We start from the raw sequence: 18,777 nt of genomic DNA on the forward strand, positions 1-18,777 counted from the left end.
CAGTGATGTTTTTGCTTATCTGTGACAACTACCATGCCTGGCTTCACAGTCTCCTGTGACTTGAGAATAAGGTGTGGAATTCACAGAGCCATACTCTCTAGGGAAGACTAAGCTTCTCTTGTGGTTAAAGGCATACAGTTACAAGTCTGTTCTTGCAAGAGACCAGTGAAACTCCTAAATTCAAACCACTACTTACTAAACATCAATTGTGGGCAGGAAAGTTAACTTCTCTAAGCCTAGGATTCCTGAGATTAAAATGGGAGGATGTGAGGATTTAGTGAGTCAGTAAAACTGTGTCAAGACTGGCCCAGCAATATGAGCAAATATCTTATTTTCTCTGTGTTATGATGTCTGGCAGATAAAATTGCTCCAGAAATTCTAATCCTATCAAGAAAATCTAGTTACATTTGCTCATGGGCATGCGCCTTGGTGATCAAAGCTCCACTGAACAACCCATAAGTGAGCACTATGGCGAGCTTCTAGTTTCAGCTCTCCTTTTCATGCTTCCCTGGCTCCCTTAGCAAGTTCTTGTCCTTTCACCTTCCTTAGGTCTGCGGTAGACGGACCCTTTTAGATCCCCTGAGCACTTGAACTCTCCCTTCACCTGGCAGCTTCCCACTCCCCATGCTGCTGGTTCAGAGGAGAGGTATGAAAGGCCATTTCTGACAAGCTCTCTGGAGATCTAGATGCCCCTGGCTTGACAGCCATTTGAAGACCACCACTCAACAGAACATGAAGATTGTCATGAGTGTCCCCAAGGGTAAGTGAGTAGAAAGGTTACCTCGATGTAAGTGTGAGTACAGCCCATCTGGCTCTCCAGCTCCACGTGGGTAAAGTTGATATCTATTTTCTCTCCTTTGGGTTGTGTGATGAGATAGACACACTGTCTGTTGCGATTGAAAGGTCCAGACAAGGGAGGAAAAAGGAGCTCACCCTCGGTGTTCGTGTAGTTCCCACCACAGGGCAGATCCGCTGAGGAGAACAAAGGAGGAGGGAATGGTTATGGGGATGGGAATCCTCTGGCTTGATACACTAGAGTCAATTGTCAAAACTTTAGCTCGCTCCTGCTCCACTCTGCTCTGTCTACCATGTGTAAGTCCATGCCACTCATTATAAGATTTTCAATTTCATATAAATATGTACATATGATGTAGATATATAGATAGATATAGATATATAGATAGATGATAGATGGATGGATAGGTAGATATAGATAGGTAGGTAGATAGATAGATAGATAGATAGATAGATAGATAGGTAGGTAGGTAGATAGATAGGTAGATAGATAGGTAGATAGATATGACAGCTAGGAACTACTGAGAACGACTGTGCATTCAGCCTGAAGCCAAAGCAAAGGGAGAAGGGGACCAATGAGAATGTTATTATTTTTCCTGCTATAGGGATTTACAAGGTGTTTCCCCCATGAATTCTCACTGAGAACACATTAATAGGCATCAAAAGCGAAACCCCCTAACTCACTCAAATGAAAACCACACAGTATTTCATTTTTGTTCTGTGTTTCCAGGTCTGAATGTAACTAAAGGCACCATAGCTAAGTGTATGGAATTAAACTCTAGGAACAGGAACAATACCTTCCTGGAAGTTGGTTTTTGTGCACTGGACATGATCCAAGAATGAAGCTAAGTATCTCTCAAACAGACTGTCCTGTGCTCATGAACAAACTTGTGTGCAACGAAACAGAAAATACACTAGGGAACTGAGGTTCTGAACTAGTTCGTTTTAGGTGCCTGTAGTCTCCATCATAATATGGACCCCATAGTTGAAAGGTTAAGGGGTGTTGTTGTATTTAACACTGTGGAGATAAATAATGAATTTGAAGTGGTATGAGAAATATCCATGAAGGTATGACACTAATCTAAGAAAGCCTTCATTTTAGGCATCCCCATAACAAGCAGCTGTGAGCACAGCACCATACTCCCAGTATATGGCCAGTCCTCAGTGGGTCAGTTACTTACATGGTGTGGTTAGATAGGTGATGTAGAAACCCTTGTCAGTGATGTCAGCATCAGAATGGAAATGAATCCTGGCAGAGGGGCCTGTAGTCTGGAGCGGTGGGGTAGACAGAGAAGTACAGAATTTCCCAAGAAGGGGATCTTGCTGGAAAGGACCATCTCGAATCTAAAACAAAAGACCAAGTCATTAAGTTGAAAGAAGTCAGGTTCTCACTAATCAAGTTACTTGGGACATAAGCCTCAGAAAAACCTGTCGTTTAAGTATGGTAGCAAGGCAGAGCAATTTGAAGTACTGGATTAACAAAATCTATCATGTAGGACATTTCCATGTCATATACATAACTAACACACAGTCAGTGTTGGGTAAAGAATGTGTGCTCACAGTCTTGTCAAATGCCTCATCTACTTCTGGAATTTCAACTCTGGGGCAGAATACATACTTTGGATTTTTCTTATGCTGATGTAAAGTTCAGTGTTTTCTCTCATGGTTCCCCTTCCCTAACATGAAGAAATCTTAGTAATTTGAAGGAAATGAGTATTTCAAAGGAAATAGGAGAATGGATAGTAGTAATGAGAACTGATCGGGTGAGAACAAGGGTGTGCGGAGAGATGCATATGGATGGGAGAGCAGAAGCATAAAGATGCCTTTAAAAGCACAACTGTGATGGTCATTCAGCACTAAATACAGTAGCATCCTGTATGCTGACAGTGTAAACAAACTGTTTCTTTTTCTATGTTCTCATGTGTGTGAAATCTGTGTGTATGTGCCTATGAGTGTGTGTGTATTATAGGTATAGGGGTGTGTGTGTGTGTGTATCTATAAGCATGCATATGTATTTGTAGACAGGTCATTTTTATGAAGGTCAAAAGACAATATTCATGAATCAGTTTTCCCCTTCCATTGTCAGATCTGGTAATCAAAGTCAGGCCCTCAGGCTTACTGGACAGGTGCTTTTACCAGCTGAACCATTTCACCTACCCAACCTATAATGAGGTTACATGCATAATGTAACCTCCACTCAATGGTTTCCTTCTCCTTCTCCTCCTCCTCCTCCTCCTCCTCCTCCTCCTCCTCCTCCTCCTCCTCCTCCACCTCTTCTTCTTTCTTTATTCTTTTCTCCCCCATCTTCCCCGGCTCCTTGCTCTCTTCTTTTTAACAGGACCGAATATTGAACCTAGGGTCTTGCATAATCTCCAGGGTTAAAAACCCTTGTTGGCTTTTTAGGCATTAGATAAATCACATTGACCACTCAATAATTCTGACATAATTGCAAAAATCTATACTATACTGAACACCAAAGAGTGAATGAACTGAAGAATATTCTCATATGGTCAATTTCATTTACTCAAATTAATTTTTCCATTGGCAGCAAATTTATAGGGCAATGTTACTTTATTTTTCACTTGCAACTAGTTCCTTGAAACACTGATGAGAAATGAGAGGGAGTTCAATATTGTCCAGGTGATTGATACTTTCTATAATGTGGTGTTAAGGAATTAATATGTAAGAATAAAAAGGCTTTAATCTTAATTTGATGGGATTTATTGAATATTAATTTCACAATAACTCACTTTTTACTGTCAACTTTTTAAAGGATATTTTACTAAGACTTTCCAAGGAGAAGCTGATCTTTGAGTCATTCCCAAAGGTTTCAAATCCATTATTACCACTGCTAATGACTAATGACTTCAACTTTGGAGACCTGCTTGGCAGCTGCATCCTTCATCCTTTATGAATAATTCCACAGCACTCCATCCTTCTCTAATGGACTGATAAAGTCTCATTGTCTCTTTAGCTGTAGGGTACTGAGATTTATGGTATCAAAGGGACAGGAAGCACCCATGAACTCAATCTCCTTAGTGACCTTTCCAGTCTACAAGTGGAGAGCAACGTTTTTGATGTATCTAACTGTGTATGGAATTTGAATGCAACAGTCCCTTTCCTCCTCTATATTGTAATTTTTTGCTAATGGGATAGAGCAGACTGACTCATCTCTTAAGGGTGATTTTCAACATTTCCCAGTGAGATTTAACACTGACAACCCTTTCCACAGAATCGTTACGGCCCACTAAAATCAAGTGGTGGGACACCCTGAGGGCTTGCCTTGGACAACTAAAAATTGGAGTCTATATTGGAGGAGACAGTCATTGCTTAGGATTTATTCTCATTCCAGGAGCCTAAATCTCCAGTAAGGGATGGGGGAAGGCAAGGCAAGTTCTTCCACACTCAAGACAAACCTAGAAATAAAGTAACAAACTAGAGTGATGGAAATTAAAGATTTAGCATTGGTTGCCTAAGTATTCATAACAAACCTGGGCCATCCATGCCCATCATTAACCTGTGTCCTGAGAGCTGGTCATATGAAGGCCTATCTAAATGTAGTTTGGGTTTGTTTTGCTTTACCTCCAAATAATCTTTACTGCAGTCACTGTGGCTCTCCAGGCTCAAGGTCCCAAAGGTAAATGTTATCAAGTAGCCAGGACTAGCTAGAATGTGCCAGACACAATCTCTTCCTGGAGGGTAGTTTCCAGGGTACCCCGGAGATGTAATAGAACCATAATCACTAGTCAGTATGCCGCCACATTCTGAAACAAGAAGGAAAATGACTAAGTTCATATGTGGGGTAAATTCACATAGACTCTGCTGTCAGGAGGCAAGATCTTTTCCATAACTATGAAGAGTTTAGGTTAGGAGGTCCTCATGAATTACAGAGTCCTTGGAGCTGCCCAACTTCATGGCTATAAATCTACTACAAACTGATAAGTAAACAAGTCACCCATGCAGGAACTCTGTACCTACAGAACATTGTACAGTTATGTGATTTAAAACACAGAGATGACCCTTCTGAGACATAAATAATGAGAATATAGATTCAGTTCTTTAGCCCTGAAGATTAGTTTCTATATATTAACTCTAAAAATGCTGGAACTTCTGGCAGCCCCTACATCTTTCCATGAACCAGATCACTTTATATTTCAAAACAATTAAGGAACACATAATTTTCTTTTGGAAGGGTTTTTGTATACTACAATAAATTATTATATTTATATATTATATAATTACAAAATAAATTGTCTTATATATCAATCATATATAAATTTTGTAATATATAAATTATAAAATAAATACATTTTTCACTTTATAAATGAGGACATTTAAATATATATGGTGATTAAGCCACTGTCCAGAATGAAGCAGGTAGGGCACTGAATGGGGCTTCCTGGTGCCATCTACAGCATACCACACCAGCTCCTTACATGGTACTCAATGACTGGAAATGTGAAGAAGAACTCTTTCTCTTTAATATTCACATTTATTTAATGAAGAATCTGTGGTGGCTAGTAAGGAATGTTACTATAGAATCAAAAAGTAGAAATACCAACTATTCTGGACTTTGATAAATATACCCTGAGAAAGAAATTAACTAAGGTGACATTTTAAGTATGCAAAATGATATGATATTCAGATAACTATATTCAGATAACCACACTCAGGCAAAGCAAAACCTGAAACAATTAGTTACATAGTTTTTCATTGCTTCTAGCAGGGACCATCCAAGTTCAGAGAAAGGTACTCTTATAAAACTTAACTTAAAAATTATTATGAACATAAAGCTTTTTAATTCATAAAATAATATAGTCAAAGTAAAATCTTAAAGATCAAATGTAAATGTCATAAATAACAGTTATCATCTGTAATGTAGAAAATTTCTAAAAAGAGTAGTAATATGAAGAGAGAGTACACTGAAAAGATTCCAGTGTCCTTTGTACACATAGGAAAATGTCCAGCATCTCTGCGACCACAGAGATAAGTTTTCTTGACTGTTGAAGTGATAAAAGCCCAGAATTTTTAGAACAAGTTACTAGACTGGCTGTGGGGAAATAGTCACTGTCCCACACTGTTGTAAGACTATAGAATGGTCTATCAACTGCAGAAGAAATATGTCACATAAACTAGCAAAACCTTTTGCAAGCTTGTTGACCAAACAATCCCAAAGGCACAGTGGCAAGGTTGGAATAAAGCCAATATACAATATATCTGTTGCCATAAAATCTAATATTTCAAAAGACTAGAGGAAACAGACAAAATGGCCATCAAACACATTTGATTGACTAGGCTGTGATGTATCTAGTCTCCAGTGGCCAGGAAGGACAAGGAAACCCTCTGAATATGAAATGCTTCCTTTTATCTGAGAAGGGTAAGTATTAGTCTGTGTGACCATTGGAGGGATAAGTGTAAAGCTAATTTTAAAAGCCATCTACTTATAGCAGACAGCAGGGCAGGAGTCAGGAATGGAAGCTAGACATTTGAAAATGCACAATGTTTATTGAGATGGCTTTAGCATCTGTGCATACATTTTATACAATTATAAAGTGACATTTAAAATAATCTTAAAAATCACAAACAAAAAGAAATAAGGTGGTGGTGCACACCTTTAATCCCAGCACTCGGGAGGCAGAGCCAGGCTGATCTCTGTGAGTTTGAGGCCAGCCTGGTCAACAGAGGAAGATCCAGGACAGGCATCAAAACAACACAGAGAAACCCTGTCTTGAAAAAATAAAACAACAACAAAAAAAGAAAGAAAGAAAGAAAGGAAGAAAGGAAGAAAGAAAGAAAGAATTTCACCACACTGAAAAGCTAAACATGAATGCTAAAAATATGTGTCTTTAAAACCCTATAATACTGCCAAGAAAAAATGTACCTTTAGCTTCATTTATTTACTTACTTAGATGGGGTTGTGCTATGTTTGTCATACAGGTTTGGGATTTGTGATCTTCCTGCCCTCCACTTCCTGAGTACTGGGACTATAGATGTGTACCAGCATGCCCCGCATAAAATGTTTTCAGCATAAAACATCAGCAACAAAGCATTAAATAGTTTTCCAGTATGTGATAATATTGGCATTGGCCTTGGAAAATCAAATTTGTAGGATCAAATCCAGAAGTGATATGCTAATGTCACTGGAAATCATGTTTTTTAGTGGATGAGAGAAGAGCCATAAATATCAAGGGAAAAAAACCTTAAAATCTCAATACACTATATATTGCAGGATTACCGCAGGTCTAGCACTTACTTCCCTTAATAATATTATTAAAAAGGCATTTTCTACTTCTTCTCATTGAGTTCTCCAGAGACACTGAGAGCCCCAGCAAAGGAAACCATTCCCAGCACCCATACATAGGATCTAAAGTCCATTTCCCATTGAAAGAATGGCAGATCTTTCAGGAAGCAGCCCTTTACAGTGCTGAGACCGTAAAAACATGGAAATGGTCTGGAACATTCTTTCAAACTGGAAAACAAAGCAACTTTCAAAGGTAACTGGGGTCTGGTCAAACAGACTCAGAAACAAAGTAGAAAAAAAACTCTCACTAAATGAAACAATTGAACATTTTTAAAGTATCGAAAATATTTTAAAACACATCAACTCTTATCAAATATACTAATTTCTAGATATCAAAAACAAAATGGAATAATAAATAATCATTTTGAAGAATTCTGGAGAACCAAGTCATTAACTGAAATACCAATAGAAAAGGGAGCAAATTGTAAATGTATTCCACAGTTCCTGTGTTCTAGGTTGCTTCCTGTGGCTCCCATAAAACCTGAGCAAGAGCAACCTAGGGAGGAAAAGAATTTGTTTGGCTTAGGTTATGGTGGTCATCAAAGAAACCAAGGTAGGAATCTGGGGGCAGGAACTGAAACAGCAGAGACCCAGGAGGAATGTTTCTTACTGTCCTGCTCTCCATGGCTTGCTCAGTTAGACTTTTTACACAAATAAGGACTACCTGCCTAGGAATGATACCAGCCACAGTGGGACAGGCCCTCTGTCATCAATTACCAGGTAAGAAAATGACCCATTAACATGTCCTATTCTCAGGTGACTCAAATTTGCATCAAATTGACAAGGAGCATATTCTCTAGGTCCAAGAATCTAGTGTCTATGTATAAGTAAATATCTGACATAGTGAACTTATAATCCACTTGATAATTTAAAGTAATAAATACATTAATAAATCATACACTCTCATCATTTTTTGAGTTCCTATGAATTTAAAAGCTGCAAAAAAAAACACCAAAAACAAACAAAAAACTGTAGAAAGAACAAAAGAGACACTTTGGAATGAGAAGATCAACCAAGATCAACAGTCTTACTGTTGATTAATACTAAAATAATACTAAAGAAAAAGAAGATATGATGTGCTACCCAAAGTGGACACTTTGGCCAGATTTAAAAAATGGATTAAATAGAACTTTTGACCCAAGAACCATTTTACAACATTATAAATGGCACATGGATGCAAACACTACAATTCATAATGTTGGATGATGTATAGAACACACAAGTAGTCTTTATCAAATAAACTCCAACAGTGCTTGATTCTTGGTATTAAGAACTATTGTTTGTTGTTGCTGTTTGGGGGTATCAAGAAACAGAGAGCCTGGTACTGTGATCTTTGAACAATGGAGAAGCCTATATGCTGAACCCTGTACTCATCCTGAAATTCTTCCTGTGTGTAACTTCCAGATTGTACAGAGGTAAACAAAGGAGACAATAACTTCTGCTAACTGAAGTCCACAAAAATATGAAGTTTCTCAAGTAGTCAAGATTTCAGAGCATCATCTAAGAAAGCAGTTGCATGAAAACAACACCAAACATTTTTGTGGGAGTTTCCCCAGTAATTAGAAGAAGCCTTAATTGCTGATACACTGAAGAGAGCACAGGATATCTAACTGAGACTAGTTCAGAGTGTGGAGCCAGAGGATGCCAAAGTTGCAGAGAATGAATAACCTACTACTAGTATAGACCCAGTCAGGAGGGAAGGAGTTTTGTAAACATCCTGAAAACTGAATGGAAAGCTCAGCAAAGCTAGAACCATAGGGCAGGAACCATGGTACTCCACTGGGATTAAGAGGACATTTTGAAACGCCCTTCTCAATTCTGGCATCAATTGGATCAAGGTGATCTGTCAATGCTGTAGCTGCCAGCTAAAACAAAACCAACTGTTGACAGAATATAACACAACCCAGAGTCCTGATTATAGCGTATCTGTGATGTTCTGCTCATGATACAAATGTATTAGGCCCAAGTGGGGAAAAGTAAACAATAATTAACAAGGTAGTCACTCTGAGCAAAGCCAGAAACAAATCTGATATTGGAGTTCCCAAACAATTCATAGGACCCCAGAGGTTAGGTATAGAGTAAGAGACTAGGGTGTACAGAAAACAAGGCTCTCTAAATCAACACTATGAAAGCACATATGAATTCACAGAGACAGAGGCAGCATGCACAGGCCCTGCACAGGTCTGCAACCAGGTTGTCTGTGTACAAATTATGGTTTTCAGTTTAGTGTTTTTATGGGTTTCCTGAATGTGTGAATGAGTAAGTGGGTATCTTTTGCCTTCTCTTAGACTCTTTTCCTTCTGTTTGTCTTGTCCAACTTTGATGTGTTAGTTTTTGTTTTATCGTATGATATCACATCACATCACATCATATCATATCATATATCATATCATATCATATCATATTATTATCCCTTAGAAGCCTGTTTGTTTTCTTATGAGAGACAGAAAGGGAGTGGATCTGGATGGCAGGGGAGGAGGGGAGGAACTGAGAGGAGTGGAGGGAGGGGAAACTGTAATTAGGGTATGTTTGAGGAAAAAAATCTATTTTCCATAAATGAAAAAAGAAAGAGAAAAATGTGATATCTGTAATAGAGAGGTCTTTACATGGTGAGTGATTTTTATCATTACATTGAATACAGTAGAAGACAGGACCTCATGTACCTAGCTAGACATTTCAAAAATTCCAAAAGAAAATAAATAAGTGAATCAAGTTTAAAAGAAGAAGGAGAAAAACTAATCGGAAAGGGAAAGGAATGCAAGAATAAGAAATTAGTGAAGCACAATCATAGCCTCTAACATATATTAGTATATCATATGAATCCCACATTGAGAGGAAATAGGGGTATTAGAGGGGAAGGTGTGGCAACCTAAGTATTACTGTTGACTTTCCAGAGAGAAACTATGAAGGACAGAGACAATGAAAGAACAGATTGTGATAATATTCTTCCACGATCAGAGTATAAAGGCGACTACTGGTCCAGCAAATGCTGAAGCCAACAGCAGTGCATGTGGTATTAGGTGCATTAAAGGATGTGCTTGAAGAGGAAGTAAAATAACCCTACATAGAATGCAGATTTCTCTCTATTTGCAAAAGACGTAATTTTACACACAGAAAAATCCCTAAAGACTCCACCAAAAATAGTTAGATCAATAAAATAAGCTAATAAACTAATTCAGGAAGGCTACAGGTTATTTATTAGCTATGTATATATTAATAATAAATTATCCAAAATAAGAGATTTTTTTTAAAACTTCCATTCAAAATAGCATCAAAAAGTGATTCACCTCATGAATAATTTAAGGACGTGGGATATCCACAGACTGAAAACTATACGAGAGTGCTAAGTGAAGCAGTAAAATAGAAATAAATGGGAAGAGATACATTCATAAATTGGAAGAATTAATGTTATTTTTTTTAAAACCCATGGAACCCAAGGTGATCAACAAATTCACTATCACCTCCTTCAGATTTCCAATGGTATTTTCCATAGAAACAGAAAATCAGTCCTGTATTTCATACAAAACTACAAAGACTTCAAATCAATAAAACAATCCTGAATAAGAACAAAACTGGAGACATCACAGCACTTAGTGTCAAAAAATACAAAACAGCACTAATCAAAGCTGTATTAGGAGTATGTAAACAGACACCTAGCTCTATATACCAGAATAGAAAACACGAAAATGAATCTGTTTCCTATTAGACTGATTTTAGAAAAAGGTTCTAAGAACAATCAATAGAGAAAGAATAACCTTCATTCTAAATGTTTTTCAAGGTGGGGCTCCATTTGCAAAATAATTGAACTTGACCATTATTTCATATCTTATAAAAATATAAACCGAAAATGGACTAATGACAAATATATGGACTGACCCTGTAAAACCACTACTAAAACAAAAGGAAAGATCCATATTGTAGCTCTGAATAACATTAATTTTGGACATGACTCCAAAACACACAGGCAACAAAAGTCTATAGTTAGTGGGGAAAAAAATAATACACCATAAGATGTTTCTGCACACCAAAAGAAACAATCAATGGACTGAGGAGAGCCTGGAGGGTGGATAAAACATCAATAATCCATATCTTATAGTGTGGTGAGAGGTTGATGGCCAAAAGAGATAAGGAACATCAACAACAGCAGAGGGGCAAACCCCAGGAACTAGAATGGCCATTGTCAGGGGAATGCTAGGCAGCAAGTGCATTTAAGTTATACTGCAGGATCAACTCTGGACCTCTGAAGCTCAGCATGGTAGCAATAGTTAACACAACATGATGTAATTGAAATTTGCTAAGAGAATAGTTCTTAAACATTCTCACTACATACAGAATGAAAAAGAAAAATAAATATTTGAAGTAATATTTAGGCAGAAAAAATAAATATTTGAAATAATTAGAAAAGGAAAATCAAATAAACTATGTGAAGCAAAGCTGTCAGAACCAAATAAATGAACTCTATAATCACAGCTTGATACCTCAGCACAGTTCTCTCATCAGTACAGCAAACATCTTAAGTCACTGGAGAAATAAAATATTTGAACAAACTACTGTCCAAATTGACTAAGTTAACATACATAGATGGCCATACCCAATTTTTGCAAAATGTATGTTTTTCCTCCCAATAAGGTGAATACCAAAATAAAAACATTAATCCATGAAGCAAATTCTGAACACTTGATACACTACTTCATTATTGAGTGACTGGTAATTATGGTCACTGAGAAACCAAAATAAAAATGGAAAAATATCTTAAAACTAAATACTATAAAAGTACACATTAAAACCTATGGATAAAGATAAAACAAAGTAAAATGCTTCGCTTCAGTGCATATATTAACAAGTATTTTTGTTGCTTGTGAGTACGTGATGTGTATATGTATATGCAGAGGTCAGGGGTCTTTCTCAGTAACACACCACCTCACACATTGAAGCAAGCCTTCTCATTTGGTTCATCTAGCCAGCCGTGTGCTCTGAGGATCTACTTCCTCTGCCTCCCAAACACTGGGGTTATAGGCAGGTTGTTATTCTTGCCTGGCTTTTATGGAGGTCCCTGTAATCTCATAGCAAGCACTTTGCCCACTAAGCCTCTCCTCGGCCCCTAAAAAAGTATTTTTAAAGGCCAGAAACCACTTTTCAAACCTTCTAGGTCAAAATCTCAGAAAATCATAAAAGCAACAGTAAGTTAAGCCTTCCAAATATAAGAGAGAGAAAAAGTTCACCTTTAATGTAAGTAAGCTTGAGATGGATTCAACACACTAATGTGGCAGAAGAATGCAGTGTGACTTTAAGGAACTGACTTCCAGCTCCAGCACCTGCCAGGCTTTGCTGCAGTGCTTCCTCTGGGTGATGGCAATTGACATAAAAGAACACCTGTCGGAGGGGCACCAGCCTGATAGTACTCTCACTTAAAGACAATATTGCTGCCCTTTTCCCTAGTGCTGGGGCTCAAACTCAGGACCTCATGTGTCCAACAAGAGCCCCTTCTATCAAGCTCAAGGGATCCATTTTGATGGTGTAGCCCACTTGGACCTTCAGAGACCTACAAAACTAGCTAACGTCTGATAGTTGCTGCTTAACAAATTTTAGTTAATAATCGTCATCTTGAGCCCTTTCCAAAGTTCAAGCCCACAAAATAAACTAATTAAGACTCCAGGAGTCCAATTGTCGAGAAAGAGGAGGAACTGTAAGAGAGTGAATTGTTGAGACCAAGATTGGAAAAGCACAGGGACAAATAGCCAAGGAATGGAATCACATGGATTATGAACCAAAGGCTGTGGAGCCCCCAGCTGCATCAGGCCATCTGGATAAGTGAGACAATTGAATAGCTTGAAATGTTTGGGAGGCATCCAGGCTGTGGGACCAGGACCTGTCCTTAGTGCATTAGCTGGCTGTTTCGAACCTTGGGCTTACACAGGGACACTTTGCTCAGCCTGGAAGGAGGAGACTGGACCTGCCTGTACTGAATCCACCAGGTTTAAAATAATCCCCAGGGGAGTCTTGGCCCTGGAGGAGATGGGGATGGAGGGGAGGGGATGGGGGGAAGGTGGGGGCGGGAACGGGAGAGGGGAGGACAGGGGAACCCATGGCTGATGTGTAAAATTAAAACACAAATATAATAAAAAATAAATAAAATAAATAAATAAATAAATAATAATAATAAAAAAGATTCCATAACACTGAATTTTTCAGTCATTTGCCAGATAGTAATTGCAATAGGAGAAAACACTCTTGGTTTAATAAAGGTCACCTACAAAAATTTACATCTAACATTGTATTCAATTAAAAAAAAGTACTGAATATTTCCCCAATGTAGTTGAGAAAAAGACAAAACAAAAAACAAAAACAAAAAACTCTCCTCTCCTCTTTATCTTAGCACCATATTGCACATTTTAGCCAAGGTAATAAGTAAAGGTAAAGATGTATAAGTTAGAAAAATATGAAAGATTACAAATATCCTCATAGATGACATGATGGCACATGAAAAAGAGAAAAGAATCTTTGAAAGACTTACAACTTAAACTGAAATCTATGAAGCATTACCAGATAAAAGCTTATAAAAAATGAGTATCAATTGAGTATAATATAAGAACAACAGCAGGGCACAGTGGCACATACTTTCAGTTCCACCACTTGGAGGACAGAGACAGGAGAATCACTGTGAGGTCAAGTCTAGCCTGGTCCATAAAGTAAGTTCCAGACTGGCTGGAACTAAACAGTGAGACCAAATCAAACAAAAATCTAAGAACAATGAAAAAGAATTATTAATTATTAAGTGGTCATTAAAGTAAGGACTATTACAGAAAGGAACAGGCAATGTCCCCAGTGATATTCGTGTAGTAAATCTACTAGTAGAAGTTATAAAAATAGTTTTCTGATTGATAGTGAGAGCCTATTGATGAAGACACCACATCCTCTGGTCATAGAACATGTAGAAATCAAGTTGGTACTGACCGGGAAGTTTCCTCCCTGTTGGCTAGCTTTTGTAGTTCTAGAAGGTTCTATGTAGGCTGCTGGGATTGGGGATGGGGGTAGGTATTCATCTGTGAACCCTGTAAACTGCAATAATGACCTGCACAAGATATGCCCATGGTGCCATAGTGGCATGCATTAGTTATTGGGCAACCAATCACATTCTGAATGGATTCAAGGTTTGCTCCATAGAAAGAAATACATGCTTGGTACTGTAAATCTGGCCAAGAACCCAGTTCTCGATGACCAGCTCCCTAGCAGCCCCAGTGAGGGTTGCACCTCCAATAGTATATGGGAAAAACAAATTGGACTTGGTGAATTATTTTTAAAAAAAGAAAGTGAAATAATGTTGGGTAAGGTAAAGTAAGGGTGGATCTGAGAGGAGTTAGGGAAGAGAGGAAGTAAATACAATAAAAATAAATTGTAAAGTTCTGAAACAATTAATACAAATATTATTTTAATAAAACCAAAAAACTCTGTCCAGTAATTTAATCAAGACCTCATTACTACTCATGCATTTTAAACTTTGCAACACACACTAATTTTTCTGGTCTTAAATTCAAAATTTAATTCATTTTAAAATTATTTGTTCTTAACATAATTATTAAAAATGTTGCATTATTTCTAGGTTCCCCAAATGTCATCATATTATGATGATATGTGTTGCTTTCTCCTCACTTTACACTCACCTGGCTGCTTTGCCTCCCACCTCGCTGTAAAGCCTCTTCCACGTCTTATGTACTCAGAGTAGAGATGAAAAAAAAGAGCGTTGCCACTGCTGTGGATGCCCTGTGGGGGACTGGAGCCACAGTATCTCCCAAGAGGGAAAGCTGCTGAGGAATCTCCATCATGAATCTGAAGAAATTCTCGGGGACAATTACTGGCTGGTTCTAAGTCAAAAAACGTGAAAGTGATATGCAGAACCTAGAAGAACATAAACATTTCCATGTTAATGCTAAATCATTTCTTCTACTAGCTAGCAAGCATTTACATAAAGAGATACAGCCATCCACCCCTAGTTACCCATCAATGCGTGCGACAAGTCTACACGTAAAGGGCTGGCTTTAAAAGTATTTAAACCAAATTTTAATTCATACTGAAATATGAAAATGTCTCTGGGGAGATGGAAATGCTATTTACCCTAATCGATTCATTATATATTGTATGAATGTATCAAATGATCATGGTCATATTGTGCTCCATAAAATATGTACTAATGCTATGTATCAATTTTAAAAACTCTTAATAAATAAATATACTAAGATTTTTATCAAACTGATTAATCTATCAAGTGTATGGTCAAGAATATTTCTAAATCAAAAACATTAAATGATCATTTGAAAAAAACTATAGCTTGAATTAAGTCCAAATGGCTAAGATTTATATTCACAAGAATCTCCCCTGAGCCACTGAAGAACCTGTAGTGTCTGTTCACCCCATTCCACATTGATTCCACAGGGTCAGTTGTCCAGCCTAGACTAAGACTGGAATGTGGGAATAAGTGGGCCTGGGGAAGGTCTTCAGGGGATGGACAGCTTCAAAGAGCAAACAGTACCCAGAGCAGCAAACAGGAAAAGGGGGCTGTTTAAGGTACTAAGCACAAAAGTAGAATGGAGTGACCAAGTGTGCATTTTGAATGCAATAAAACACAAAAGATTTTAAATTGATAACCCTATTTTAACACAAATGTCTGAAAGGAGGCTGTTAGATTTGATTTTCACCAGAATCAAAATTCACAACAGTATTTAGCTAGGATAAATAATTTCAAAATGTTTTCAAAATTCTGTTAGACTATTTTAATAGGTTTCCTATAATTACATTATTTTATTACTTGAAGCAATTTAAATGGAAATCAAATAAATTTAATTAGTTGTTTATGTTTTTATTATATTATGTATTATGATGACAAGAATAAAAAATTATATCAAAAATGGGATAAATTTTCTTAAAAATGGTAATATACGTATAAAATTTTTCACATAAAATCTTTTCCTTGGAAACTATGTTTTCAATGTCAGGAAATGGAATTCATTAGAACTAAATGGAAGGAAGGAAATTCACACAACATACTCGGTGGGAAACTCTTCTGGAATTTATTCTATTGTGGATGACCAAGCTACAATTGGCTGTCCTTCTTTAAGGGAAATTACTGTTTTCTAACCCTCACACAACTTCCTCTATAGCCTTAGTTTGCTGGGAAAAGTTAATGAGATTTCAGAGTGGAAACTTACCTATTAAGGCATACCACGTTAAGAATTGCTTAGAAAACAAGTACTTTGGGGATCTGACTGTTCAGGAATGATAAAAATGAAAGTCATAGGCTCAGGTTTTAGTTTTAAGTGCTTATGTAATGGCTTGGTCATGAACTTTGGAATCAGATGGCCTGAGGCTGTTTCTTAAAAACCATATGCTATTAAAAAAAAAAAAAATACCTGGACAAATATCTTAAACACTCTAGGCTCCCTTTATGCATGTATAAAATGGGGTTAATAATTCCTAGCTTTAGAGTTTAAAGTACATTATATGAGGAACATATTGTATTAGGCACAGAGTGGATACGTTATAAGGAAGCTATCTTAATGCAAGTTGCCACCATTTCAGGACAGTACATTGAGGTCTGTGGTCATCTTCAAATACTACTTTTGCAGAAACAGCATGGTCTTACAGATTAACTACTGGTCTGTAGCTAAACCACCAATATTGGGAATCCTTCCTTATCAGAAGTAAACAAACAAACAAAAAACAATGGGCTCTAGAACCAAACTTGACTTGGAAATTCATCTATTCCTCTTATAAACTAGGTAGTATTAAAAATAAAAACCACAAAGCTTCTCTTATTTTCTATTATTTCAACTATAAAATAAAGATATTTGTTTATTTAGAAGAATTTGTGTGAAGTTAGATGAAGAAAAACAACTTTTTAGCCCAAAGCCCAGCACTTACCAAATATTCAATATGGAGAGTTGAATTATCATTGTATATATTTTATATGTGTGTGTACACATGCATATATATGTCACACATATCAAATGTTTAAATGTATAAGTGAAATCTGCTCATGGACAAAAAAAATTACTATATTTACCTTTTCCTCATCAGTCCTGACAACCCAGAAACAGTTAACATCATGAACATAGGTATCATTAGGGCTCTGGTAGGCAACGAATCCTTGAGTCCCTGAGAGGATCCCTCCACAAGCTATTAAAAAAAAAAAAAAGAATTGTGTTTTTCATAGATTCTCAAATGGAAGAAGCCAGGCACCCCCCACCCTAAAGTTTCCTCTTCTCCGGTCCCTTTTCTGTTGACATCAAGCCACACGCCACCTTGTAACACAGTCTATTTCATTCCCATCACCTTTTCTACATACTTCACTGGATTCCTTTATTTTCTTTTGCTAACCCTCTCCAAACGCTGATGAACTAGACCTTAACCCTGATTCAATCACAGCATTAGTTCTGCATCTCATGCCCCCTTCCTGCACCTTCCAGGCAGGCTCAGCTCCTGATAAGTGGAGAGGATGTTTCATGCTTTGTATTTTATCATCTTCCTAAACCTGTGCTAAGACCTCAGTCAAGGCACTGATTCCAAAGCAGGAGGAAGAAGAGAGGGTGGAGTCGTTAGGGAAACCTTGGAGGAAAAGTCTGGGTGTGGTGTCTAAGTAATAGATGCAGCTGTCTGGGAAATAAAGGAGGGGTTTTGGAGGTCGTAAGGAGAACTGTCCCAAATGAAAGAACACAGTGACAATACTCATGTGGCCCATGGAGTTGAGTAGCAAAAGGAAAAAGCCTGCTTGAATGAGAGCATTTCTAGGGAACTAGAGAAAAACATGGTGATATGGAGAAAATGAAGGTTGCTCATGGAAGATCAATGAAAAACAACCTAAACCATGATTGACTGGACAATGAAGAACCAATACATCAGCAAATAGAAGAATGATGAGTAAGGTAGAAGAGTATTCTGTGAACATTAGGTGCCAGCCATGCAGGAAGTGACCCTCTAGGAAAACTGAAAGGGTGTTCCCAAGTACAGGGTGTATTCTAAAAGAATATCATGAACATGGAAAATTCTAACAATATTTTTGAAGAAAAGTGTTTCTTGTTTAAAACTAGGTTTATAAATATCCACTGTGCGATTCCTGCAAGAAGAAATCTACATCTTAGCATCTAAAGTGGTAAGAAATCAGGTTACACTGGCAAGTATGCAAAAGGCCTATTGGAGGATGATGTCTCTAAGCAGTTGATGGGATGTCTTCCGTACCTCTCTGGGGTATCTGACAATAATATCCAGTCCAGGAGCTTGTGCAGTCACAAGTGAAGCCATTGATACCATCGATACAGGTGCCTCCATTCAAACAGGGGTTGCTCAGGCACTCATTAATGTTTTCTGTGCAGTTGGTTCCAGACCAGCCTGAGTCACACTTACAGAAATAACTAGATACTGTTTCCTAAGGAAAAAATAAATGCATCATAGTATAAAACACGTGGGTGACTATATGACAGAACAACCCAAATCATGAAAAGAAGTGATAACATAAGGTATATATTTAACAGGAATTAAACAATAGCATACTTTTTCCAGTAGACAAATTCATTAATTACTAAGTATAATTAGTCATATTTATTTCCATAAAACTATGGAGTTTGCTTACTATTTTGAAAATCATTGATAAAATAAATTAAGTCCTCGCTGAAGATAGAGCTCAAAGTTTA

At 37.4% G+C, this 18,777-nt stretch overlaps 1 protein-coding gene across 2 annotated transcripts in view; it reads right to left on the minus strand.

The window, feature by feature from the left end:
* Positions 1-18,777, minus strand: part of Cubn (cubilin) — a 222,821-nt gene that overhangs the window by 186,203 nt on the left and 17,841 nt on the right. For both annotated transcript variants that reach the window (XM_036188531.1, XM_036188530.1), the window contains exons 12-17: positions 18,326-18,512; positions 17,154-17,266; positions 14,758-14,992; positions 4,378-4,559; positions 1,977-2,139; positions 782-972 (exon numbers count right to left, since the gene is read on the minus strand). In XM_036188531.1, the coding sequence (XP_036044424.1) occupies positions 782-972; positions 1,977-2,139; positions 4,378-4,559; positions 14,758-14,992; positions 17,154-17,266; positions 18,326-18,512 (1,071 nt within the window). The remainder of the gene's footprint in view (positions 1-781; positions 973-1,976; positions 2,140-4,377; positions 4,560-14,757; positions 14,993-17,153; positions 17,267-18,325; positions 18,513-18,777) is intronic.

This window comes from Onychomys torridus, chromosome 5 (assembly GCF_903995425.1).
Source record: "Onychomys torridus chromosome 5, mOncTor1.1, whole genome shotgun sequence".
NCBI lineage: Eukaryota > Metazoa > Chordata > Mammalia > Rodentia > Cricetidae > Onychomys > Onychomys torridus.